Raw genomic sequence first — 26,736 nt, 5'->3', positions numbered from 1 at the left:
GCCTCAAAAAAATTTAATATAGATAAACCAAAAATCATATGTACCCTAAAAATAGTCCCAACAAAACTGCCACCTTATCCCGTAGTTTCCAAAATAGGGTCACTTTTATGGAGTTTCTACTCTAGGGGTGCATCAGGTGGGCTTCAAATGGGACATGGTGTAAATAAACCAGTCCAGCAAAATCTGCCTTCCAAAAACCATACGGCGCACCTTTCCCTCTACGCCCTACTGTGTGCCCGTTCAGTAGTTTACGGCTACATATTGGGTGTTTCTGAAAACTACAGATTCGGGGCAATAAATACAGCATTTTGTTTGGCTGTTAACCCTTGCTTTGTTACTGGAAAAAATGGATTAAAATGAAATTTGAGAATTAAAATTTTTGGGCAAATTTTCCATCTCTATTTGCCAATAACTCTTGTGCAACACCTAAAGGGTTAACAAAGTTTGTAAAATCAGTTTTGAATACCTTGAGGAGTGTAGTTTCTTAAATGGGGTCACTTTTATGGAGTTTCTACTCTAGGGGTGCATCAGGGGGGGCTTCAAAAAGGACATGGTGTAAATAAACCATATGGCGCACATTTCCCTCTACGCCCTACTGTGTGCCCGTACAGTAGTTTATGGCCACATATGGGGTGTTTCTGCAAACTACAGAATAAGGGCAAAAAATATTGAGTTTTTTTGGCTGTTAACCCTTGCTTTGTTACTGGAAAAAAATGGATTAAAATGGAAAATTTGCCCAAAAATCTAAATTCAGAAATTTTATCTCCATTTGCCATTAACTCTGGTGGAACACATAAAGGGTTAACGACGTTTGTAAAATCAGTTTTGAATAGCTTGAGGGGTGTTGTTTCTAGAATGGGGTCATTTTTTGGTGGTTTTTATTACGTAAGCCTCACAAAGTGACTTCAGACCTATACTGGTCCCTAAAAATTGGGAAGATTTGCTTCTAAACTTCTAAGCCTTGTAACATCCCCAAAATATAAAATGGCATTCCCAAAATGATCCAAACAAGAAGTAGACATATGGGGAATGTAAAGTAATAACTATTTTTGGAGGCATTACTATGTATTATAGAAGTAGAGAAATTAAAACTTGGAAATTTGCAATTTTTTACAAATTTTTGCTAAATTTGGTATTTTTTTTTTACTTCATTTTACCAGTGGCATGAAGTACAATATGTGACGAAAAAAACAATCTCAGAATGGCCTGGATAAGTCAAAGCGTTTTAAAGTTATCACCACTTAAAGTGACACTGGTCAGATTTGCAAAAAATGGCCTGGTCCTTAAGGTGAAATAAGGCTGTCCTAAAGGGGTTAATATAGTGGATTGACTTGGCTGGGGCTGTGTTGTAATTCTCAGCAGCAGTGCCGTAGCTCTCTCGTCAGCAGTCAGAATAATAGCAAATGCAATCGATTTGCCATTACTTTCTGTGATAAAAAAGCCCCTTCAGGCCCAAATGGTATTACACACCTTTACATAACACTGAGACAAACATCATCTTATAGGGGAAAAACCTGATGATTGTAGGGTTCTTACATACCTTTTTGTAATGTGGACGTAAAATACATAATATTTCAATGTGAGGAGATCATGTGAAATATCATGCTATGTCCTTTGCATCTTATGTACATGACTTACCTCATATTGCTGTCTTCCATCCCTTGTGAGGTCTCCATTCCTTCCCCATATGACAGCATGCTTTCTTCATTTTCCATCCCCAGTCTGGTATTCTCCTGCATCATGTGGGGTTGCTTGGGTCGGATTCCTCCTGACTCAATGTCCGAGTCACTGCCACTCTCACTAAGCTGGATGGCTGCATAAAAAAACATATGAACAAATGTTAAGATAATATTCAGTCACAGTTGATTTCCTAAAGTATGAGCCCTGTGAACAGAACAAAATAAAACTTGATAATTCTTAATGATGAGATGTACAAACCTGCAGATTACAGCACAGGATGTAAATACCGTGTACTTACTTGAGAAGGGATTATCTCCTTCCTCGTCACTTCCATCATCATCTTCACCATCTGACATCAATAAATCTTCATATAACACACTGGCCTGAGGCAGCTGTACTGTGTTCTCATCTTCCTCAGCCAAATCTCCATCAACATCTTCAACTTCCTAAAACATTTTATAGGATAACAAAAAAAAGTTTAAAATATAAATGTAGTCTTATGTTTGCAAACTGGTCAAAATAACTTTAAAAGGGTTTTTTGGTACTTTGCTATTGATAACCTATCCTCAGGATAGGCTAGTAATACCTAATGGGCAGGGGTTTGACACTCTGCAGTAGCTCTGGCACTGGAAGTTGGGACTGTACAGCTTTTTCCATAGTGTAATGGACAGAGCTAGTTACTGCAGCATCTATCAGCATGATTAACACTATTAAAGAGGACCTTTCTTGTTTTTTTCTTTTTTTTATAGTTTAAATATTGCGGTGTACCCCCCGCTGATGCTACCACCCTGCCTGTTTTTTTCAAATATTGCTCCTATGCCCGCTGTGCCCCCTGCAGTTTTCCCGCTCAGTATGTTAATACTGAGCATCAGTACAGGGAGGAGATGCCAGGGTTTCTCAATGGGCGCCTCCTTCTCCCTGGCTGTGACGCTCTCCGCTGTGATTTGATCGCCGGACACCCATTGGGAAACCCTGGCGTCTCCTTCTCTCTGTACCAATGCTCAGTATTAACATACTGAGCAGGAAAACTGCAGGGGGGCACAGGAGCGATATTTAAAAAAAAAAACAGGCAGGGTGGCAGCATCAGTGGGGGGTACCCCGCAAGTAAAAGGAAATTTTTGTATAACTTACCAGTAAAATCTCTTTCTCGCTCTTCCTTGGGGGACACAGGAGACCTTGGGTATAGCTCATCTCCCTAGGAGGCGTGACACTAAGTGAAAACTGTTAAGCCCCTCCTCCACAGCTATACCCTCAGCCTGGAGAGAGAGACTGCCAGTTGCGTGTCCAAGTAGTGAAAAAGGTAACGACCAACAATGGAATCAACAAGTCAACTACCCAACGGGGCAACCAAGACCATAACCGTGTAGAAAACAATCAATAAAGGGCGGGTGCTGAGTCCCCCAAGGAAGAGCGAGAAAGAGATTTTACTGGTACGTTATACAAAAATCTCCTTTTCTCGCCCATATTCCTTGGGGGACACAGAAGACCTTGGGATGTCCGAGAGCAGTCTAAGAGGGGAGGGACTACAGCCACAAGGCGAAGCCACCGTAGGTATCAAGGAACAGCCGCCTGCAAGACCAGGCGGCCCAAGGCAGCATCCGCCGAAGCACGAGTATGCACCCTGTAGAACTTGGTAAAGGCGTGCAAGGAGGACTAAGTGGGCGCCTTGCACAATTGTTCAGCCGAAGCCCAATGCCTCTGGGCCCAGGAGGCACCTACCGCTCTGGTGGAATGAGCAGTGAAGCCGAAAAGGCAGGACCATGCCGTTAGCGCGGTAAGCCTCAGCAATGACCAATTTGACGAAGCGGGCAAGCCACTTTGGAGGCCGCCAACCGCTTGCGCGAACCTTCCAGAATCACAAAAAAGAGAGTCTGTGCGCCGAAAGGAGCCAGTGACCTCCAAGTACATCTTCAAGGCCCTGACAACGTCCAGACGATGCAGGTCCCGTTCCCTGGGGTGGGAAGGGGAGGGACACAAGGAGGGAAGGACGATGTCCTCATTGATATGAAAGGCGGAGACCACCTTTGGACGGATGGAAGGGACGGGACGAAGAACAGCCTTATCCTGGTGAAAGACCAGAAAAGGCTTGGAACAAGAAAGGGCCGCTAACTCCAACGCCCGTCGGAGAAACGGGATGGCCACAAGAAACATGACCTTACAGGACAGAAGGCGTAGGGAGACCTCCCGTAACGGCTCGAAGGGGGCATCCTGAAGCGCCCAGAGCACCAGATTCAGGTCCCAGGGCGAAACCGGGGGGTGGTACGGAGGAACTGAGTGAGCCACCCCTTGGAGGAATGTCTTGACAGGCCCTAGAGGGGCCAGGAGACGCTGGAATAGGATAGACAGCACCGACACCTGACCCCTCAGAGAACTGAGGCCCAGTCTCAGGTCCAGACCGGACTGGAGGGAGGACAGAGCAATGGGAAGAGAAAACGGAGAGGGGGAACGCCCCGAGTCTCACCGAATCCCAGGTAAGACCTCCAAGTCCGATAGTAGATCCTGGATGAGGCAGGCTTCCGGGCACGGATCATGGTGCGGACCACATCCGCGGAAAAAAAAAAAACTGTTGCGGCGGTCTCAATAGCCAGATCGTCAAACGTAGAGACCTTAAATGCTGGTGGAAGATCCCTGAGAGATGTATGTCCCTGAGAGAGAAGATCTTCCCTGAGAGGCAGTGACCCCGCCTTCCCCCCCCCCTTGGCCAGGCAGAAGCCACATCAGAGGGAGATGCTCTGAACGGAAGCAAATCACAGAGCCAGCTTGAAGAAGCATCTAAGACAGAACGCCGTCCTAACCACTCCAACCGAAAAGGAGGAGAGCATGACAGGGCAGCCGGAGACATAGCGAGATGGCTTAACTGGTGGAACACACGACACTCCTGCGAGGTGGTATGCCAGGCGACGCACGAAGGCGAACCATGAAGAAACCCAGTTGGAGGTCCCTGGAAGGACCAAGGAATATGGTGGATACTGACACAAGTGGAAGCGCAATGCCCCCCGGACCAGGGAACACGAATCGCCTAGCCCGGTTCAGCAGAATTACCTCTTCGGAGAAGAGTGGAAGCATACGGCCAGCATCTATCCCAAGAGAAACGCTGAAGGAAGGGGGGCATGTGGATGGTCAGCCCCGCAAGCAGCGAGGATGCCAACCCCCTACGGAGGAGGAAGCGCAGACGGCCGTACACTTCACAGTGTGCGCATGAAGTTACACATATAGGGCAATCAACACGTTGAAGGGGTCACGACAGAGCCCCGCAGTGCCGGGAGAAGTGCAATATGCCAGCCGGAGGGAGTCTTGCACAAGACCAGTACAGAATGCGCATAAACGCAAACAGGCCACAAGGGGGATATGCACATGGAAACCACTGCGTTCGGGAAGAGCGGAACAGCCCGCCTAAGGGAGGGGGGGGGGATGCCCAAGGCCGGTACAGTCCGCAAGAAGCACTGCACAGTGTGGAGGCCATATGTGCGGCCAGTACCGCAACCAGAAGAGCCAGTACTGCAACCAGAAGAGCCATAATCCGTCCAGAAGGGGCCATGCACATGGCCGCTCAGAATCCAGTAGGAGCGCAGGAAGCTCGCCCACGGAAGGGACACACACACAGGTAGCCTCGCAGCAAGCGAGAGTGCAACAATCCAACAAGGGAGGGGTCAAGCCCGCGACAAGCACAGAACCTGTGAGAGTGCCACTGCTCGGCCAATGAAGAGGGACATGCACGTGGCCAGCACTTGCGTGAGAGTGCGAAATGCCGCCTAAGAAAAGGGCATGTACGAGGTCAGCATGGTATCCCATGAGCGAGCAATATTCCGCCGATGGAAAGGGGAGGCGGTCCTGTACATGGTCAGCACCGCATCCAGTAAGAGAGTAAGCATTCCGCCTAAGGAAGGGGGTCATGCACCCGGCCAGCAACGTATCCGGCAAGAGAACAGTATTCCGCCTGTGGAAGGGGGTCATAGACATGGCCGGCAGCGAATCCAGTGAGAGTGCAGTATTCCACCTATAGAAGGGGGTCATGCACATGGCCAGTACCGCAGCCAGGGAGAGTGCAGTATTTCGCCTATAGAAAGGGGGTCATGCACATGGCCAGTACCGCAGCCAGGGAGAGTGCAGTATTCCGCCTATAGAAAGGGGGTCATGCACATGGCCAGTACCGCAGCCAGGGAGAGTGCAGTATTCCGCCTATGGAAAGGGGGTCATGCACATGGCCAGTACCGCAGCCAGGGAGAGTGCAGTATTCCGCCTATAGAAAGGGGGTCATGCACATGGCCAGTACCGCAGCCAGGGAGAGTGCAGTATTCCGCCTATGGAAAGGGGGTCATGCACATGGCCAGTACCGCAGCCAGGGAGAGTGCAGTATTCCACCTATAGAAAGGGGGTCATGCACATGGCCAATACCGCAGCCAGGGAGAGTGCAGTATTCCCCCTATAGAAAGGGGGTCATGCACATGGCCAGTACCGCAGCCAGGGAGAGTGCAGTATTCCACCTATAGAAGGGGGTCATGCACATGGCCAGTACCGCAGCCAGGGAGAGTGCAGTATTCCGCCTATAGAAAGGGGGTCATGCACATGGCCAGTACCGCAGCCAGGGAGAGTGCAGTATTCCGCCTATAGAAAGGGGGTCATGCACATGGCCAGTACCGCAGCCAGGGAGAGTGCAGTATTCCGCCTATAGAAAGGGGGTCATGCACATGGCCAATACCGCAGCCAGGAAGAGTGCAGTATTCCCCCTATAGAAAGGGGGTCATGCACATGGCCAGTACCGCAGCCAGGGAGAGTGCAGTATTCCGCCTAAAGAAGGGGGTCATGTACATGGCCAGTACCGCAGCCAGGGAGAGTGCAGTATTCCGCCTATGGAAGGAGTCATGCACATGGTCAGCACCGTATCCAGTGAGAGTGCAGTATTCCACCTGTGGAAAGGGGGGTCATGTACAAGGCCAGCACCATATCCAGTGAAGGGCCGACACCGTGCGTACTCAGGGAGGGCACAATATTCTGCCTATGGACGGGGGTCATGCACCTGGAAAGCAGCGCAACCGGTGAGCGCGACATGCCGCCTAAGGAAGGGGGGGGGGGTCACACACATGGCCAGATCAGAAAACGAGAGCAGCCCGCTGACAGCGCTGCACCGCGGGAGGCTACGCCAGCTTCCAGCGCAGCACAACAAAAAAAAAAATTTGACTAATATTTATTTTTATTTATTTATATTATTATTAATTTATTTATTTTAAAACACTGTTTCTCAGAAGAGGCAGGGAGGGGCCACAAAAAAACATCCAGGAGGAAAAAAAATGCAGACTTCAGAGGCCTCCTCCATATTGGTGCCCGCTTCCGGGGGTGGCTGGCACCAAGGGGTTAACCTACAGGCCCGGGGGCGGAGTAGAGCATCCGCCGATCAAACCCATGGGGGAGGAGGAACCTCCCGGAGGGAAGATTTCGCGCCTGGGAGAGTTTCCCCCCCCCTAGAGATGGGAAGTTCGGATCTTTTTCATGAATCGGTTCATTTGAATCAGTTCACTCAAAAGAACCGATTCATGAATCAGATCTTCGGTTCACTTCCTGAGTCGGCAGAAGCAAGTAAACTGAAGATCAATGCGCATGCTCAGCTCATCGGATCTTCGGTTCACTTGCTAAGTCGGCTCTCAAGTGAACTGAAGGCCAGGAGGGACTGGCTCCTGGCAAACACAGCTCTGCTGCAGTGAATGCAGTGGAGCAGACTGTGATGTAGTGGCTATAGTTATTGCAGGGACTCAGAGAATTGTCTGAGAGTTTATTAGTTAAAAGAATCGTGTCACCGAGTCCCTACCACACTTCCTGCTCTGCTACACTGCTGCATGCACCCTGTACACACACAGCTCCGCTACATGCTGCTCCTAGTTTAGGGCCGTCCTGAGGGCTCTTTAAATGGGAACAGTGGTGCAGTAACCAGTTCTGTCAAAGCTGTATAGTTCATGTACTGCTAGAGAACAGCTGATCGGTGGGACTACAGGGTGTCGGATTCCTGTTGGTCAGATTCTGATGGTCTATCCTGTGGATACGCCATCAATATAAAAGGAATGAACAACCCTTTTAAAGGCAATACTTACAGGGGCTGGAGTCTTAGGTTTCCCATCATCATCATCATCATCATCTTCATCTTCATATCCTTCAATGTCAATATCTGAATCATCTTCCCCTAGACGATTTCTTCCTAGTCTCATCTGCAGATGACATAAAAAAAAAAATCTGAAATGTCAGTGGCAATAAAATCCCTAAATGAGGTTTACCCATCAAAACATGGATCATCTATCCACAGAATAGGTGGTTAACCTTTTCTAATCCTGTGTGTGAATGGAGCATGACCACTGCTCCATGCACTTCTATGAGGCTGACAGAAGTAGCCAAGCTCTGTTCACAACGACCCCCATTCTCTGGATCGCAGGGGACCCAGGAGGTCATTTAGGTGTTAAATGTTCTTTATTGGAAAACCCAGACCAAGAAAACCTTTGGTATGTCCACGAGTTGTGTCACATACTGATGATCAGAACCAAGGCGCTGTGACCCTCTGCGGGCAGCATGCCCTATCCGCATAGGCGAAGACAAGCCATTGATTACCATTACATTCACCTCAAGCAATACCTTTTTTGAAACTACAGTGCTACTTTAAGAACAAATCAAGAAAAGGATAAAACGTGATCCCTGGTGTTTGTGTAGAAACATGCAACATATATAGAGTATACATTACCAAGCTTCTCTTCGACAATGAAGCTGTAGCTGCTTCTGTGGCTGACATATTGCTTTCATCTTGGTAGAAAGTAGCTTCCTGGGACATGCTCAGGGATGTGTTTGTGTCATAGTAGTCAGGAGGCTGCAATTCAACAGATAAATGTATTGTGTCATTCCACCAAAAGTCAAACAAGCCTAGTTAAAGAGGAGTTTAGTAACGACTTGAATTCCCTGAAGAAATAAACATTTGGGATCATCAAGTTGTGCCATTCCTCTATTAGTCGTACTAGTTTATGAACAAATTGCCAGCAGTCTGCAATAAAGGTCCAGATGGGTGTTACCAGTTGGGGGGTGTCCCTTCACAGTCTGACACTATCCAATCAGTGCTGCCAGTGATGGACTATGTAGGGAAAGACCAACAACTGGTAACACCCAGAGGGACCAATATTTCATACTGCTGGCAATCCATTCATAAACTTCTACCAGGAATACCAGAGGAATGGCATAACAAAGAGTTCTATGTAAAGATGTTCCAGAATTGTTATTACATGGGGAATGCAAGAAGTTACTAAAACAAACATGTCAGGAGAGGTGACAGCAGAAAGGCCAACAAACAAGCAGCAACTGAAGACCGCCGCAGTAAAGGCCTGACAAAGCCCCACAAAGGAGGAGACCCAGAGTTTGGTGATGTCCATGGGTTCCAGACTTCAGGCAGTCACTGCATGCAAAGGATTCTCTGCAAAGTTTTAAAAATGAACATTTTATTTATGGTAATGTTAATGTGTCCAACTCCTTTTGAGCGCCTGAAATGAGGAGGCTTTGTAGAAAAATGGTTGTAATTCCTAAACGTTTCACGGGATATTTTTGTTCAACCCCTTGAATTAAACCTGAAAGCCTACACGTCAATTGCATCTCAGTTGTTTCATTTCACATCCAATGTGCTGGCATGCAGAGCCCAAATCATGAAGATTGCGTCACTGTCCAAATATTTCTGCACCTAACTGTAGACATACACAGTGAGTGGCTGGGAGCCACATAGAGCCGTGCAAGGCATTCTGTGTGGTCATCACATACAATAGGTCTGTCCCATATCCATGCTTAATTCTATGTATTAAGAGACAATGTGAATGTGGCGCACAGGATCCCACACTGACCAAACAGAGGTGCACTCAGAAAAGTGGACTCACCCTGAATAACGTAATGGAAAAACTGGGCACTCTCAAGATATTAGGACCATACAGAAGTTTATTAGTATTTGAAACAACATTAAAAACAACTATAAAAAGGATATAACCCACGTGTTAAAATAACTATAAATACTCAACAATAAAAATAACGTTGGTTATTTACTGTCCCACACTGGAGTAAACCAGCAAGATGTAGCGGCGTCCCGCTATGTATTCGAACCAGCGGCGTCCCACTGGGATATTAACACTGCAGTTGTAATAAATATTCTGCCGGTAAAGTTCGAAAGTAATTCGAAAGTGTTCTTACCGTATTTTGTGAGGAAAGACATACGGTGTATGTTCGAATACATAGCGGGACGCCGCTACATCTTGCTGGTTTACTCCAGTGTGGGACAGTAAATAACCAACGTTGCCTCCAATCATTATTATACTGGACTTTTCAGGACATAATGAAGATTGTTGGCATTATTTTATTCTGGGATTAATTTGTGTCAGAAGGGAGAGAGCTATACGAAAATCGTAGCCATTAAGTTCCCTGCGAAGATTTCATATCGTTTATTCGGATACGAATATTTATGCAAATATTTATCTATTTATTCATCGATTTAAAGAACTTTGTGTTTTAACTTGCTATTTATGCCATTTAGGTTTAAAGTACTGGTATACTATCCAAACTAGATAGTCATATAGACCACCATTCATACTATCCATACATTATACATTTATTGTAGAGTATTTATAGTTATTTTAACATGTGGGTTATATCCTTTTAATAGTTGTTTTTAATGTTGTTTCAAATACTGATAAACTTCTGTATGGTTCTAATATCGTGAGAGTGCCCAGTTTTTCCATCACGTCTATGTATTAAGAGACAATTGCGAATTGTTTGGTGGTAAGGCTAGCCATGTGGCTGCATATTATTGGTAGAGTTAAAGAGTAACTGTACTTTCACACAACTTTACATAAATCAATAGTACAAGAAACTTTGTAATATGCATCAGTAAGAATAGTTCTAACGTTATCAGCTGTTTACCCGCCCCCCCATTGCTAACTGCTTTTCACTTTTAAAAGGATCATATTACACATGTCAATACAAATCTATGGAGAGGAGAGGGGGCGGAGGGGGCACAAAGGGACAGCACAGCTACATAGGAGATTTAGATCTCAGCACAAATACTACATTCACAACTAATACAGGTCAGTTCCTCTCTGTAATGTCTTTCGTGATCCTGGGGCATACACCTGAGTGAGTAAGAAAAGCTTAGGAAGCCGCTTGTGGATGGCAGCTAGTCTCCATCAACCATGTCTGAGAGATCTGCAAACTAGATGTTCAGCATGTGCAGGGGAAAACGGCTTAAAATGGCAGCTACTACAAGTGATATAATGGCCAGTAAAAGTGTTATTCCTCACATACACACACTACTACCGATTAAGAGTCTGCTGAAAAGTTAGGTACGTTTTAAGATATGATTCAAGAAGATAATACTGAAGTAATTCTGCTTTCTATACCTATCATAGGGAGAGACCTAAGTGTGTACTAACCTGAGGAGTATAAGGTCCCGGAGTCATTGGATCCAGGCTTTCTAGATCAGCATCATCAAGGGCTGCCTCTTTAGCTGTGCAAATGTCTTTTTCCAGTTGTGTCAAATGCTCATCATACTGGTTCATAGAGGGAAGAAAGCCCATAAATTCATCTAAAAGCATACTGTGTGCTTGGCTTAAAAAGAAAACAAGCACCCAAACTGTGCTTACCTCAGCCAGAGTCTGGCTACAGACATTGACAATTTCCTGTGCCGTCTTACTATACTGGCTGTCCGACCCTGGGAGGAAAAAAAATAAAATATATGGTCTTCTGTAACTATATTCACAAGGAGGTAATGCATCAATGCAACAATTCTACTCGGCCCAGCAAATTAACTATCATTTGTGCCAGAAAAGGGTTTATATTATAGCACAAGTTTAAGAAATTGAAGGAAAGCCTTCTACATAATCTCAGACCATCATATGGCCAACTCAATCAGCCTAGGTCAGGGGTTGGTCAACCTGTGGCTCTTGAGCCACATGCGGCTCTTTGCTTCTTCCAGTGCGGCTCTAGCTGTGGAGCCGGGAAGCAGTTAGGCCGGCTCACTCTCCACCCCAGGCTCAGATCTCTTCTCCTGATCGGGCACTATTACTACTTTGCAGCTCCAGCTCACTCTCCACTACGTACTGATGCACACAGTGTGAGAATGTAGTACGTGGAGACACGCACTATGACCTGACGTTGTGCTCATCAGGTCACAGTGGAGAGCGTGTCAGACCTGCAGAGTAGCAGGTGCCCGAGCAGGAGAGGGAAGAGATTTTTTTAAAGTTATAGACCTGAGCATGGGGGGGTCCTGATCTGAGCATGGGGGGGTCCTGATCTGAACCATAGGGGTCAGGTCTGAGCATGGGGGGGGGGGGGGGCGGCAGATCTGAGAAGGGGGGGGGAGATCAGAGCACTGGAGGGGGGGGGGGGGGGAGAGCTGAGCACTTAGGGACTGACACTGGGAGTCTGATTTGTGTTGTCTGATCCAAGCATTGGGGGTCTGATTAGGTTTATGGATCTTATTTTAGGTCAGATGAGGATTGGGGATCTGATTTAGGAGTCTGATCTGAGGTCTGATGAAAAATATTTTTTTTCTTTTTTCTCTGCTAATGAAAAATAAGAAAAAAATATTTTTATCATCAGACCACAGATCAAATAAAAAAATCATTTTTTTTCTCTTTTCTGTTAAAACCTAGGTGCGTAAATGTATAGCTTGTGGCTCCTGGAAGTCATAAGTTTTTTTTTTTTTGTGTCTGTAAAGTTGGCGACCCCTGGCCTAGGTTAAGACTCACCAAAAACTTACCATTGTATTTAAAACTGTTTGCAGAGATTAAATTAACATCAGCCAAGAAGACTTCTCGATTTTGATATTTGTGTTTGGAAATGTTCTGGAAACAAGAAAGAACATAATTCACTAGAAAGTAATCAATTAGGACCATAGCAATGGGCTGTCCTCTAATTTCGGTTTTATTTTTTGAGAGGAGGAACGGGTCACAGGTCAAGGTATTTATTTCATAGAACCTTGTGCAAAGTGATACAATAGCTACAGGCTCTAGATCAGTGATGCTCAACCTGCGGCCCTCCAGCTGTTGCAAAACTACAACTCCCAGCATGCCCGAACAGCCTACAGCAGGGCATTGTGGGAGTTGTAGTTTTACAACAGCTGGAGGGCTGCAGGTTGAGCATGCCTACTCTAGAAAGACAGATGGAAGGAGATAAAAATATATTAGGTTTTCCATCCACCCCTTCAAAATGTCTTTCTTGTAGTACCCGTGTGCATTGATGGCATCTATTCTCCTCTCCTTCTCGTCCCCTTTTCAGAATGGAATGCTCATATTTTGGCTAGAAAATCAATCACTAACCTGCCGAATGGTCTCCAAATCCATTGGGTGGATGATGACCTTATAGTAATCAGGAACAAACTTTTTATTGACTGGATGATGGAAAGGCCATGACTGTGGAAATAAGCAGAAAGGTATTCAGAGTCATTCAGATAGTAAGAGTTTATAGCTGAGTATTGAATTCAAATTCATCTACTCTCTTGTGCGTCATTGACCCCTTCAAGCCCCTTGACGTAACTGGACATGAAGGTGCTGAGACAGTTTGTGCACTCTGATGAACACTTATGTCATGGTGAAGCCACAGGCACCGAAACTGTGCCTGCGAAATCACACCAGGAGCCTGCCAGTGACTGACAGCCAGGTTTCTGTTGTTATGTCTGGGATTGGAGATAATGCCAATCCTTGTAGTTTAACCCGTTAGATGCTACAGTCAATAGTGACATCAAATGGGTTTAGCAGTCTTTTGTTTTAAATATTTTTTTTTGTGCAAAGGTATTTACACTATTCTATACATTTGGTATCATATTTGTACTGACCTGCAAAATTAAGTTAACGTAAATGGCATAAAATTTATCATACAAAAAAAAAAGAAAAAAAAAAGATAATTAATGGCAGAAATGCTGCCCTCCCAGGAGAGTTCGGCTACTTTCACACTTGCGTTCGGAGCGGATCAGTCTGGTGTCTGCACAGACGGATCCGCTCCTATAATGCAAACGATGGGATCCGTATCCGTCTGCATTATTTTTCAGAAAAAAATCTAAGTGTGAGAGTTAGTCAGACGGATCCGTCCAGACTTTGCATTGAAAGTCAATGGGGGACGGATTCGTTTGAAATTGCACCATATTGTGTCAACTTCAAACTGATCCGTCCCCATTGACTTACTTCGTAAGTCTGGACGGATCCGTTTGGCTCCGCACGGCCAGGTGGACACCCGAACGCTGCAAGCTGCGTTCGGGTGTCCGCCTGCTGAGCGGAACGGAGGCCAAACGGTGACAAACTGATGCATTCTGAGCGGATCCGCATTCACTCAGAATGCATTGGGGCTGTACGGATCCGTTCGGGGCCGCTTGTGAGAGCCTTCAAACGGAACTCACAAGCGGAACCCCGAACGCTAGTGTGAAAGTAGCCTTAATTGAAGCTTATCAACAACATATATGAACACCAAAAATTTGATTTTTGTGGACTAACCTATAAAATCTCTTTCTCGCTTAGTTCATTGGGGGACACAGGACCGTGGGTATAGCTGCTGCTGCCACTAGGAGGTGACACTAGGCTGAAAAGTGTTAGCTGCTCCTCTGCCGACTCCAGCCTGGAGAGAGCATATCAGTTTGTGCCCAAGCAGTAGGAGTAGGAGAAAAACATACATGAAAGGAACCATAACCAGAACTGAGGACCCTACCGGCAAACCAACCGCCATATCACCTGCGGCAAAAATAGAACAATAATGGGTGGGAGCTGTGTCCCCCAATGAACTAAGCGAAAAAGAGATTTTACAGGTGAGTCCACAAAAATCTTGTTTTCTCGCTCGTATCATTGCGGGACACAGGACCGTGGGACGTTCCAAAGCAGTCCACGGGGAGGGAAGAACCACACACCCATGGCAACGTCCTCGCGCAAGCCCAAGACACCGCTGCCTGCAAGACCTTGCGGCCCAGAGCGGCGTCCACTGATGCAAAGGTATGCACCTGGTAGAACTTGCTGAACGTGTGCAAGGAAGACCAAGTCGCTGCCTTACACAGCTGTGAGGCGGAAGCATGGTGGAAACGAGCCCAAGAAGCGCCCACCGCCCTGGTCAAGTGGGCTGTGATACAGAGGGGCGGTGCCTTGCCCTGGGAGCGGTATGCCTCAGAAATTGCCAAGCGAATCCACCTGGCAATCGTCACCTTAGAGGTTGGCAAGCACTAGCAGGGACCTTCAGGAACAACGAATAGGGAGTCCCTACGGCAGAACGACAAAGAACTGGACAAGTAAATCCTCAGAGCCCGAACCACATCCAGCTGATGGAGAGCTCGCTCCCTAGGATGTGAGGGAGAGGGGCAGAACAAAGGGAGAACAATGTCTTAGTTGACGTGGAAGGCAGAGACTACCTTCGGCTGAAAAGAAGGTACCGGGCGGAGCACTGCCTTATCTTGGTGGAAAAGAAGAAAGGGCTCCTTAAAAGAAGGCGCTGCCAATTCCGAAACGCGTCTGATGGATGCGATTGCCACCAGGAATGAAACCTTCCAAGAAAAAATACGGAGGAAAACAGCGTCTAGAGCAGGCGTGCACAACCTGCGGCCCCCAACCCTCTGGTAACAGAAATCTATGTCTAGGTCTTGTGGCTGCTCACATGTATCTTTCATGTATTCTTCCATCAGATGGGAATCCTGGAAGTGTAACTAGACATTTCTGATATATATGGTGTGTTCAATATGCTGTAAACATAGTATTTCAGTTGGTAATACCACTTTAAGTTCTATTTTCGGCCCTTGGAAATGGTTCAGGCTGACGAGGTGGCCCCCAACCAGAAAAGGTTGTTCACCCCTGGTCTAGAGGCTCAAAAGGAGCAGATTGGAGGGAACCGAGGACAAGGTTCAAGTCCCAAGAGGGCAGAGGGGGGCGATACCGAGGGACAGTGTGAGCCACCCCTTGTAGAAAGGTCTTAACTGGGGCCTTTTCTGCTAACGGACGCCGGAAAAAAATTTACAGCTCCGACACTTGTCCCTTTAAGGAACTAAGAGCAAGACCCAAATCCAGACCCGATTGCAGAAAGGAAAGGATGGCGGGAAGTGAGAAGCGCAGTGAAGGGAGGCTAAGTTCCGCACAGAAGCGCAGAAAAGACTTCCAAGTCCTATAATAAATTTTGGATGACGCTGGTTTCCTGACCTTAATCATGGTTTAGACGACTTTGTCAGGGAAACCTCGCTACTTCAGAATGACGGTTTCAACAGCCATGCGGTCAAACATAGCGACTCTAAACGCTGGTGGAAGACAGGTCCCCGAGAGAGAAGACTCTGAGCGGAAGAGGCCACGGCGTTTCTCTTAGAAAGAACATGATACCAGTGTACCACGCGCGACGGGGCCAATCCGGAGCTTGTGCGAGATAGGGTGGGGAGCTTGTGCGGGAGGGGGGGGGGGTATACTCAGCCATTAGATGCTGTCCACGTCCTCTTCCGTCCGGCAGAACCAGCAGGGTCACCCCTTCAGGCACTGGCACCTAGGTGGCAGAAAGCTGGCACAGAGGGCTTAGAGACATGGGTGACCCTTAGGCTAGGGGGAAGCAGGGGAGCGAGGCTGCCCTGGTCCACATTGGCTTCTTAGGGGGGAGGATAATCGGTGAGGGAATCCGACACTGACTATACACCCCGGGAAAACCGAGAGGCAGGCGACTCTGTTTCCCATCGTAAGGAGAAAGAAAAAGGGAAAAATAAAGAAATTTTAAATAAAAAGCCGCCCTGCAATATGCAGGGAGGTCTGCCTCCTATGACACTAAGCTAAAAACGGATATGCTCTCTCCTGGCAGGAGAGGGTATAGCTGGCAGGGGAGGAGCTATCACTTTTTAGCCTAGTGTCGCCTCCTAGTGGCAGCAAGCAGCTATACCCACGGTCCTGTGTCCCCCAATGATACGAGCGAGAAAATAAGTTTTGTCTTAAAGGCCCAAAATAGGCAGATCCTAAAGGAGTATCATCTAGAGCAGTGTTTCCCAACCAGTGTGCCTCCAGCTGTTGCAAAACTACAACTCCCAGCATGCCCGGACAGCCTTTGGCTGTGCGGGCATGCTGGGAGTTGTAGTTTTGCAACAGCTGGAGGCACACTGGTTGGGAAACACTGCTCTAGATGAGCTTCACCTCTTTCACTAATATTCACACTTACCATGGTAAAGAAAAACATATGAAATTCATTTCTATCCACGTATAAAACTGTATATTCAAAACTCTGCTATATCCAGGAAAAGTGACTACTACTGGAACAATAAAATAAGGAGGTGCACCTGTGTATCACAGCATTTTAGAGAAAACTATAAACCCAACATACATCTGGCACTGCCATCATCTTCTGAGTTACAATGTTATCCAAGATAAAGGAGAAGGCGACTTGGTCATCGTCATCCAGCAATGGGTTAATCGCTTTCTCCAGTCTTGCTAGCTTGTCTTCTTTCTGTAAATAAAAGTGCACAGCATACTTCTTACAACCCTAGAAAGTGAGGCTGGTTTCAGAACATCCAACCGGTAAATGACAATTATCGGCCACACTTAGGACTTGCATGGTGACTTCTGAAGGTGTTGAGACACGCAGCAGGAGAAATACCTTCATAGTAAGGGACCGGGAAAACGGTTTGGAGCTATACTGGGTGGCAAGCCTTACAGCAGGTAATGCCAAAAATGTTCTGTGTTAAAGGGGTTGTGTTACTTCAGTAAAAGGCATTTATTATGTAGAGAAAGTTAATATAAGCCCCTTACTAATGTATGGTTATTATCCATATTGCTTCCTTTGCTGGCCGGATTCATTTTTCTATCACATCACACACTGCTAGTTTCCATGGTTATGACCACCCTGCAATCCATCCGTGGTGGCCGTGCTTGCACACTATAGGAAAAAGCACTAGCCTATGTGCATTCCCATGGTTCCGGCCACCAGAGAGCCCAGCGCTTTTTCCTATAGTGTGCAAGCATGAGCACAACTGCTGGATTACAGGGTGGTCATAACCATGGAAACGAGCAGTGTATCATGTGATGGAAAAATGAATCCAGCCAGAAAAGGAGGCAATATGGACAATCACAATACATTAGTAAGTGGCTTGTATTAACGTCCTCTCCATAACTGCTATTTGCTGAAGTGAGGTGACCCCTTTAAATGTCATTATTATTATGTGTTTTTCTACAGAACGAATGGCTTAAAGGACATCTGCCAGCAGATTTGTATCTATGAAACTGGCTGACCTGTTACATACGGTATGCGCTTGGCAGCTGGAAGCATCTGTATTGGTCCCATCTTCTATGTGCCCACATTGCTGAGTAAAACACGTTTATTGGCCACGTGAATGACGTATCACGGTGCAAACCCATTGACTTCAATGGGACATGTCCTATCTTTTACAGAGCGGGCGCACATGGAAGGGCTTGGTGCGTTTACGCATCTGTACGGCCATGCCGCAAAAGATATGATATGATATGTCCTACACCTTGCCGCAACATGCAAACCATGGACCCACTGAAGTCGATGGGTCCACACCGTGATGTGTCATGCACAAAGTGGGTAAATTGCAGATCCGCAGTTTGTGGACCATAAAGCACTTATAGTAGTGTGAATGCGGCCTTATCATACAGTTATGTTTTCATGACATCTCTGTATCAGCGTGTTATCAGGATGTGAGTGGCTTACCTCTCTCAGCTTTTCATCACACAAGTTCAGCATTTCTTGGCAAATTTGAGTCAATGTGTGTTTTGGTCCTAATGTTTGAAGAAATTATACATAGGTATTTATATTAAAAAAAACAGGTTCCTAATAAAGAGTTAACCCCCCACGGACAATATATTAATTTCCTCACCGTTATAAAGGACGCTGTTTTTAACAATTAGCTCCACCTGTTCCCGGAACTCCTCACGGGATGGGTACATTCTCTTGCGCACATTTTCTCTTAATGTTTGTAAATCCATAGGATTTGTCACAATCTTGTAGTAATCCTTCACTACTTTAGCATTAACAGGGCTGTGGAAAGGGTATGTCTTCAAAAGAAAAACAAAGTGTAAAAGTTTAGCAGAACACTCAAAAGTATCATTGCACGATAATCTTTGGCTAGGGCTCCACAATAATATCTAGTCATCTAAAAGTCATGGTAAAATCGCAGCATTTTTGCAAGTTAAAGGCTATGTACACCTTTGGGGCAATTTTTTTTTATTGTAGCATTGTACTTGTTTTGAGCTAAACATTTAAAAAAAAAAAAATTCAATTTATCTTTATTAACAATATGTAATCCGTTTTTCTGTACAGAGAAAAAACATGTCCTAATCACACAGCAGGACAAGTTACTTCACAACACTGAGCTAAAGAGCTGCCTCGCCCTCCTTTCTGCTCTACTCGTCAGGGATTACGATCCTGAATACAACTGATAAGGTCTTCAGCTGAATCCCTGTAGGAATGTAGTTCAGGAGACATGAAGTACAGACAGGAGGGTGGGATGTTGCCCACATTACCCACAGTCTGTCCTGTCCGCCCCCTCTGTACTTCAAGTCTCTTCATGAACTCCATTCCTACAGGGAAGAAGAACATATTAAACTGTATTCAGGATCATAATTCCTGACAAGCAGAGCAGAGGAGGAGGATGAGGCAGCTCTTTCGCTCAGTGTTCTGAAGTAACTTATCCTCCTATATGATTAGGACAGGTTCTGTGTGTACTAATAGGATGGCAGCCATTTTATTTCTCCTAATGATTGCTCCCCAGACAAAACGAACCATTGTAACTAATGAAAGGTATTTGGGAATGTATTTGTAATAAAGTAATGTTTAAGTATTTTCATTTTCTTTATTCCTGGAGAACCCCTTTAACTGATAAGAATGTGGCTTAAATAACAAGATTTTTGTGAACTCATTTGTAAAATCTCTTTCTCGCTTAGTTTATTAGGGGACACAGGACAGTGGGTATAGCTGCTGCTAACACTAGGAGGCGACACCAGGCTAAAAAAAAGTGTTAGCTCCTCCTCTGCGGGCTTTACCCCCTCTAGCCAGGAGAGAGCATATCAGTTTGTGCCCAAGCAGTAGGAGTAGGAGAAAAAAACAACAACAAACATACATAAAAGTAAACAGAAAACAATTAATGCCGGAAGGGCCGAACCAAAATGAGGACCCCACTGGCAAACAAACCACCAGAACCTGCGGTCATAATGGAAAACAATGGGTGGGAGCTGTGTCCCCCAATGAACTATGCAAGAAAGAGATTTTACGGGTTAGTTAACAAAAATCTTGATTTCTCGCTCATATCATTGGGGGACACAGGACCGTGGGACATTCCAAAGCAGTTTACGGGGCGGGGAGGAAACACCCCCCCATCGAAACTGCCTCGCGGAAGCTCAAGACACCGCTGCCTGCAAGACCTTGCGGCCCAGCGCAGCGTCCGCTGATGCAAAAGTATGCACCTGGTAAAACGTGGTGAACATGTGCAAGGATGACCACGTCGCTGCCTTGCAGAGCTGTGAAGCTGAAGCTTGGTGGAAGCGAGCCCAAGACGAACCCGGTATGCCTCGGCAATTGCCAAACGGATCCACCTGGCAATCGTCACCTTGGAGGCCGCCAAACCTTTGCGAGGACTTTCCAGAATAATGAACACAGAGTCCGTATGGCGGAAAGTTCTCGAGACAGATAAGTAAATCCTGAGAGCTCTAACCACGTCCAGCTGATGGAGAGCCCGCTGCCTAGGATGCGAAGGGGAGGGACAGAACGATGTCTTCGTTGACATGGAAGGCAGAGACTAGGTCAGAGCACTGCCTTGTATTAGTGCAGAATAAGGAAGGATTCCTTACATGAAAGCGCTGCCAACTCATCATGGTGCGGATGACCCTATCCAAGAAACCTCGTTGCTTCAGAATGGTGGTTTCAACAGCCATGCCGTCAAATGTAGTGACTCTAAATGCTGGTGGAAGACAGGACCCTGAGAGAGAAGATCGGGCCTGAGCGGAAGGAGCCACGGTGTGTCTCCTAGGAGACGAACGAGGTCTGTGTACCATGCGCGACAAGGCCAATCCGGAGCGATGAGGATTGTTTGGATGCCCTCTATCTTGATTCTGCGTAAGACTCGGGGCAGGAGAGGGAGATGCGGAAACACGAACACTAGGGAGAACCCGTCCCAAGGTGCCACCAGCGCGTCAACTGCGCGTGCCCTGGGATCTCTTGTTCGAGAGAAGAAGGCGGGGAGCTTGTGGTCGAGTCTGGATGCCATCAGGTCCACCTCTGGTTGGCCCCACCGGAGACAGATCGCTTGGAACACCTCCGGGTGCAGAGACCACTCCCCCGGGTCCACCGTCGTTCAACGGAGGAAATCCGCTGTCCAGTTCTCCACTCCCGGAATGTAGACTGCCGAAAAAGCTGGCACATGAGTCTCCGCCCACCGGAGGATCTTGGCTGACTCCACCATCACTGCTTGACTGCGGGTTCCTCCTTGATGATTGATATAAGCCACAGCCATGGCGTTGTCTGACTGTACCCGGATTTGCCGCCCCTTCAGGAGAGGGGCCCAATGTAGAAGGTACAGATGAATGGTCCGGAGTTCCAGTATGTTGATGGGCAGTTTGGACTCCGACTGAGAGCATACACCTTGAACTGTCTGGGGCGGGAAGACTCCGCCCCAACCTTGGAGACTGGCGTCGGTGGTGATGACTATCCATGAGATCAGGAGAAAAGATTTCCCCGACTCCAAGGTTGGGGTCGAAAGCCACCACCTGAGTGCTGAACGCACCCCTGGGGGTAGGACGATGTGACGGTCCAGGGAATCCGGTGACTTGTCCCACGACGACAAGATTGTCCGCTGAAGTGAACGAGTGTGAAATTGTGCAAACGGAACCGCCTCAAAAGAAGCGACAATTGCACCCAATACCTTCATGCAAAACCGAATTGAAGGGTACCTGCGCCGGAGGAGAAGGCGGATTGACCGACGAAGGGCCAGCCGCTTGACCAGAGTGAGGCCCACCAACGCCGCGGCCGTATAGAGGATCATGGCTAGAAGAGTGATCCGTCTGGTAGAACGCAGGGAAGATTTCTGGAAGTTCACCAACCACCCAAACCGTGCCAGGGTATCCAGAGTGATACGCAGGCTGTCCTCGTTCTGACTGAAGGTTGCCGCTTTGACCAGAATGTCGTCCAGATAGGGAATCAGGGTGATGCCCCTGGTACGAAGAAGTGCCAGGAGAGGAGCGAGTACTTTTGTAAAGACTTGCGGGGCAAAAAGGACGTGTAAGTACGCGTCCCGAATGTCTATAGAAGAGAGAATTTCGACTCGGTGCAGTGAAGGAATCACGTAGCGAAGGGATTCCATTCTAAAGTGTTGAACCCGGATCCCTGGGTGGTTGGGAGTTAAAGAAACGTTGCGGAGGAGGGGACGCAAACTCGATCTTGTAACCAGAGGTTACGATTTCGAGTGCCCACACGCCAGAGATGTGGGCCCGCCACACTTCCTGAAAAAGGAGTAGACGACCCCCCACCCTAGAGAGTGGGGGCGCATCTTCATGCGGAGGACTGCTTGCCGGACGAGGGATGGGCAGGCTGTGCCCACGGGCGCCAGGCTGGTTGAGGCCTGAAGAATGGCTTCTTCCGCTGGTCCTGTGTGGAGGATCTGGGAGGGGCTGCTGCCACTGCCGGACGCGTGCCAGAGAAGTGACGAAAAGACTGGGCCCGGGCATTTTACCGCCCATAGCCTCAGAGATAATTTCATCAAGCCGGGCTCTGAACAACTGGGAGCCGGCAAACAGAAGGCTGGTAAGGGAACGCTTTGACGAGGAGTCCGCTGCCCAAACCTTAAGCCAGAGTTCGTGCCTCAAGGTTACCGCGAGAGCCGATGAGCGGGCAACAAGTGCACCCGCGTCAAAGGACGCCTCACAGAGGCACTTCCCCACCTGTGAGATCTGCAGAGCCAAGGACTGGAGTTCGGTTAACGGGAGGGCCGCCACCAAGTCCTGGTTTAACCGGAGTGCCCACTCAGAGACCGCCTTAGCCACCCAAGAGGAGGCAAAAATGGGCCGAAGCGCTGAGCCACTTGCTGCGAAAATGGACTTCGCCGAAGACTCCATGCGGCGATCCACAGGATCCTGAAGGGCTGAGCCATCGGCCACCGGAATGGCAGTGTTTTTGGCGAGGCATGCTACCGGAGGGTTCACCTTGGGAGGAGAGGACCACTTAGCCACCCAATCCACCGGAAAGGGATAAAGCAGATCGTGCTAAAGCAACGATCTGGATGGTTCCACGCCTTGACAATGACAACCGAAAAGTCGTTATGTAAGGGGAAGGCTTTAGGAGTTTGCCTGACTCGGAGAAAAGACACTTCCTGGTGACTCGTGGAGGGGGACTCATCCTGCACCTGGAAGGTGTCACGGACAGCAGAAACTAAGCTGTCCACCATGGAAGCAACCTTGGAAGATTGTTCCGGATCCATATCCGAGTCTGAGTCATCAATCTCCCCATCTGACAGAACTTCCCCTGGGAGGGAGGATGCGTCCGAGCGCTACCCATGGTGGGGGGGGGGGGATGCTGAGGCGTCAGAGGAGGAATGACGACCTGCTCTGGGCCGTTTGTGCGAAGGTCTGCCCCTAAGGCGCGGACTGCGCAGGTGGAGATTTATCAACCAATCGACCCATGAGAGTGAGGGTGGATTGGGATATCTTACAGAGGTCCTCCACTGCCTGAGATAAGGCACGGGCCGAGTCTGGTTCCACCCGGTCAGGGCGGTCATGCGGCTGCATGGGCTGGGGGGCAGAACCAGCGTGGGCTCACAGCATGCGGAGCAGACAAAGTCCGGTTGGTCGCGTGGGAACTTAATTTTGCATTTCACACATGCATAATAAGTGGCGGCTGTAGGAATGCGGGGGTCACTAGTGGGTTCGGACATGGCTGCCCACTACTGTTCTCAAGGCTGGAGAGGGAAGGAACCGTCCTACCAGCATGCAGGGGACCCCAGGCCCTGTGGTCCCTGAAGAATCGTGCTGCTGGCTGAAGCAGAGTCCACGTGGATAGCTGCGGTCCTGCTGGGTCCTCTGAACCGCGGCGGGAAGCTTAGCCCCGCCCCCTTACGTCACTGTGGGAGGCGGGGGGAGGGGGGGGGGGGGGATTCTCGCCAGATCCAGGTGACCCTTTGGATGGCGGGAAGCAGGGGAGAAGGGCTGCCCTGGTCCACTTTTGCTTCTTGGGGGAGGTCGAGCGGTGAGGGAATCCGACACCGGTCTAGCTCCCGGGGTAGACAGAGGGGCTAGGCGCATCTGTTTCCCCTACCTAAAAAGTGAAAAAGATAAAACAAAAAATAAAAAATAACAAAAAGGAAGCTGCCCTCCTACGACACTAAGCTAAAAACTGATATGCTCTCTCCTGGCTGGAGGGGATATAGCCAGAAGAGGAGGAGCTAACACTTTTAAGCCTAGTGTCGTCTCCTAGTGGCAGCAGCAGCTATACCAACGGTCCTGTGTCCCCCAATGATACGAGCGAGAAAAGTGTTTATGACCTCTCAGTAGTTTAGAGATAAGGGTTATTAGATGACATTGAAAGTACCAGTTACACAGTTAGAGAAAACTGTTAAGGCTGAGTTCACATCAGTGTTCAGCCTTTCCATTCTCCTGCACCGTTATAGAAGCAGAAGAACGGAAAGGATGGATTTGGCACATAACTGAGCCAAACAGAGCCTATGGAGTCCATTAGGTTTCTGCTCAGAGGAGGATTTTTGAAGCGCAGACAAAAGTTGTGCACGCAGGACTTTGGTTTGCGCTTCAAAAATCTTCCTCTGAGCGGAAACCTAACGGACCCCAATTTAGTCTATGGGGTCCATAGCCTCTGTTCGGCTCAGTTATGTACAGAATCCATCCTTTGCGTTCTTCTGATTCTATAACGGAGCAGGAGAACAGAAAGGCTGAACGATGATGTGAACTCAGCCTAACCATTTGTGAAAGAATGGCTCGATATTTTTAATAAAGGCCAATTGAAAATATGAATTTTAGCCAAAAATAGGTTAAAAGCAATCATAAAAAACTGCCTCCAAAGGTGTAGCCTTTAACAACAACATCAAGGTTTCCCTATGGAATAAAAGGTAAACATGTTGCGAGGAACCTTGTGACAATTGCATAAAAATCGGATTTAAATTATTTATTTATTTTTATAAGGTTGCTGGCAACTTTCCTTCCTATAGAGAAACATTGATGTTGCGGGTGCTGTAATGTTGTGATTTTTTTCTGCATAAAGCATGCAATGCTGGCTTATCCTGGAGCCCTTAGCTTAAAGGTCATGAACATTGGATTGTGGGAGATCTGACCTTTGGGACCCCTAACGAGTACAAATGATTCCCAAATCCCGTCTAAATGGAGCAATAGTGTGCATGTCAGTCCACTGCTCCTTCCACTTTTACTGGAGTGAGGTAGACAATACTCTGTCCATCTAATAGAGATGAATGGAGTGGTGGACTGACATTCACACAACTGCTCCCTTTCCCCTGCAATGCAGTATTTATCACCTATGTTGTGGACAGGTGATGGTGACTTTTTGTGGAATATCCCCTTTAAAATACAATTGTCCATATAATTAAGAAACTTACATTGCCTATGTCGATCCTGGAAAAAAACATATTTGACCCCGTCAAATCCCTTCCAATTAAACTAATGAGGAAAGTCTGGGGAAAATCTAGGGAAATACTGGGAGGCTCGGACCTACTTAATCTATCTCCTGTCTGGAAAAATCCTACTTTGGCTGAACTTTCCAGTCTACAGGGATTTTCTGTCTGGGAGCGAAACGGGTTGTAAAAAGTGGGGAAGCTTTACTCAAGGTCTCCTGAAACAATTTGCCCAACTCTGTTCTGAGTTTGGTTTAGAGTCTACTCTATTTTATAAATATCTCCAGTTGAGGCATGCTTTAAGTTCACAATTTAAAGGGTCCTCTGTGCGATTGGTCTCTCACCAAATACTTACAAAACTGGTAGAACCGGGCTCTGCAAGGGGTGCTATCTCTGGCACTTATAAAGAGCTCTTAGGTGAATATTTAAAAAAATTCCCACTTACGGTTAAAGCGAAATGCCACTGCCTATACTTTTCCGTACTCTGTATTGTATGTCTCATGGTCGGGACTTTGTCCCTAGATATATGACAAATGTTTACATTTTGTAACGAATGTCTCAACTCAGGGGGTGGGGGGGGGGGTTTGTGCTGGGGTTTGTATACAAATAAATATTTGGATGTTAGTCGCTTTGAGTTTTGTAAACAATATCATTGTATTGTACTGGACGAAGCAATTGACACAAAAACTCGTGACATGTCATGGTTTATTTTTCATAACTCAATAAAATATTATCTGATTTAAAAAAAAGAAACTTACATTGGGCATGTCTCTCAGGTCATTGATGATGGACTCAAGGACTGAAGATAACGTGACCATGGGATCAGTTCTTCTACGATGTATTGACTTATGGGGTCTCTGAAAGGACATGAAAAGGAACACAAATGAAGCTTAGTTATGAAAATTAGGTTCATATTTCAGAATTCATGTTTTTTTTCTTACTATGAAAATGAAATTTGAAAGCAGAAATCCTCCTGCTGGACTTGACAGGAATATGTATATGTTCCTATCATTTGGTGCTTAAAATATCACATAACTGCTATTTACAAGGCACTTTGTATGGAGAACACTGTATCACTATTGGAATTCCCATGTTACTTGAGGATGCATATCAGCTTATAACCAGTAAGTTGTAGGGATGGCGCCCACACATTAAGGGTACGGTACTTTCACACTTGCGGCAGAGTGATCCGGCAAGCAGCTCTAATACATTCCTACGGAAAAAAATGCCGGATCCGGCATTCAGGCAAGTGTTCATTTTTTTGGGCCGGAGATAAAACCGCAGCATGCTGCGGTATTATCTCCATCCTGAACAGTCAAAAAGACTGAACTGAAGACATCCTGATGTATCCTGAACGGATTGCTCTCCATTCAGAACGCATGGAGATAAAACTGATCAGTTCTTTTCTGGTATAGAGCCCCTGTGATGGAACTCTATGCCGGAAAAGAAAAACGCTAGTGTGAAAGTACCCTAAGATATGAAAACAG

General features: G+C 47.1%; 1 protein-coding gene across 3 annotated transcripts in view; it reads right to left on the bottom strand.

Annotated features, from left to right (window-relative positions):
• Positions 1-26,736, bottom strand: part of TAF1 (TATA-box binding protein associated factor 1) — an 88,735-nt gene that overhangs the window by 5,726 nt on the left and 56,273 nt on the right. For all 3 annotated transcript variants that reach the window (XM_040442266.1, XM_040442264.1, XM_040442265.1), the window contains exons 28-39: positions 26,008-26,106; positions 18,506-18,683; positions 18,340-18,407; positions 16,993-17,115; positions 12,999-13,091; positions 12,440-12,524; positions 11,322-11,389; positions 11,112-11,228; positions 8,402-8,524; positions 7,764-7,877; positions 1,979-2,126; positions 1,639-1,813 (exon numbers count right to left, since the gene is read on the bottom strand). In XM_040442266.1, coding sequence (XP_040298200.1) covers positions 1,639-1,813; positions 1,979-2,126; positions 7,764-7,877; positions 8,402-8,524; positions 11,112-11,228; positions 11,322-11,389; positions 12,440-12,524; positions 12,999-13,091; positions 16,993-17,115; positions 18,340-18,407; positions 18,506-18,683; positions 26,008-26,106 — 1,391 coding nt within the window. The remainder of the gene's footprint in view (positions 1-1,638; positions 1,814-1,978; positions 2,127-7,763; positions 7,878-8,401; positions 8,525-11,111; positions 11,229-11,321; positions 11,390-12,439; positions 12,525-12,998; positions 13,092-16,992; positions 17,116-18,339; positions 18,408-18,505; positions 18,684-26,007; positions 26,107-26,736) is intronic.

The sequence above is a fragment of the Bufo bufo genome, chromosome 8 (genome assembly GCF_905171765.1).
Source record: "Bufo bufo chromosome 8, aBufBuf1.1, whole genome shotgun sequence".
In the NCBI taxonomy this organism is placed as follows: Eukaryota; Metazoa; Chordata; class Amphibia; order Anura; family Bufonidae; genus Bufo; species Bufo bufo.
Note: the sequence above shows the minus strand (reverse complement) of the source record. Positions and strands in the feature narration are given on the sequence as shown.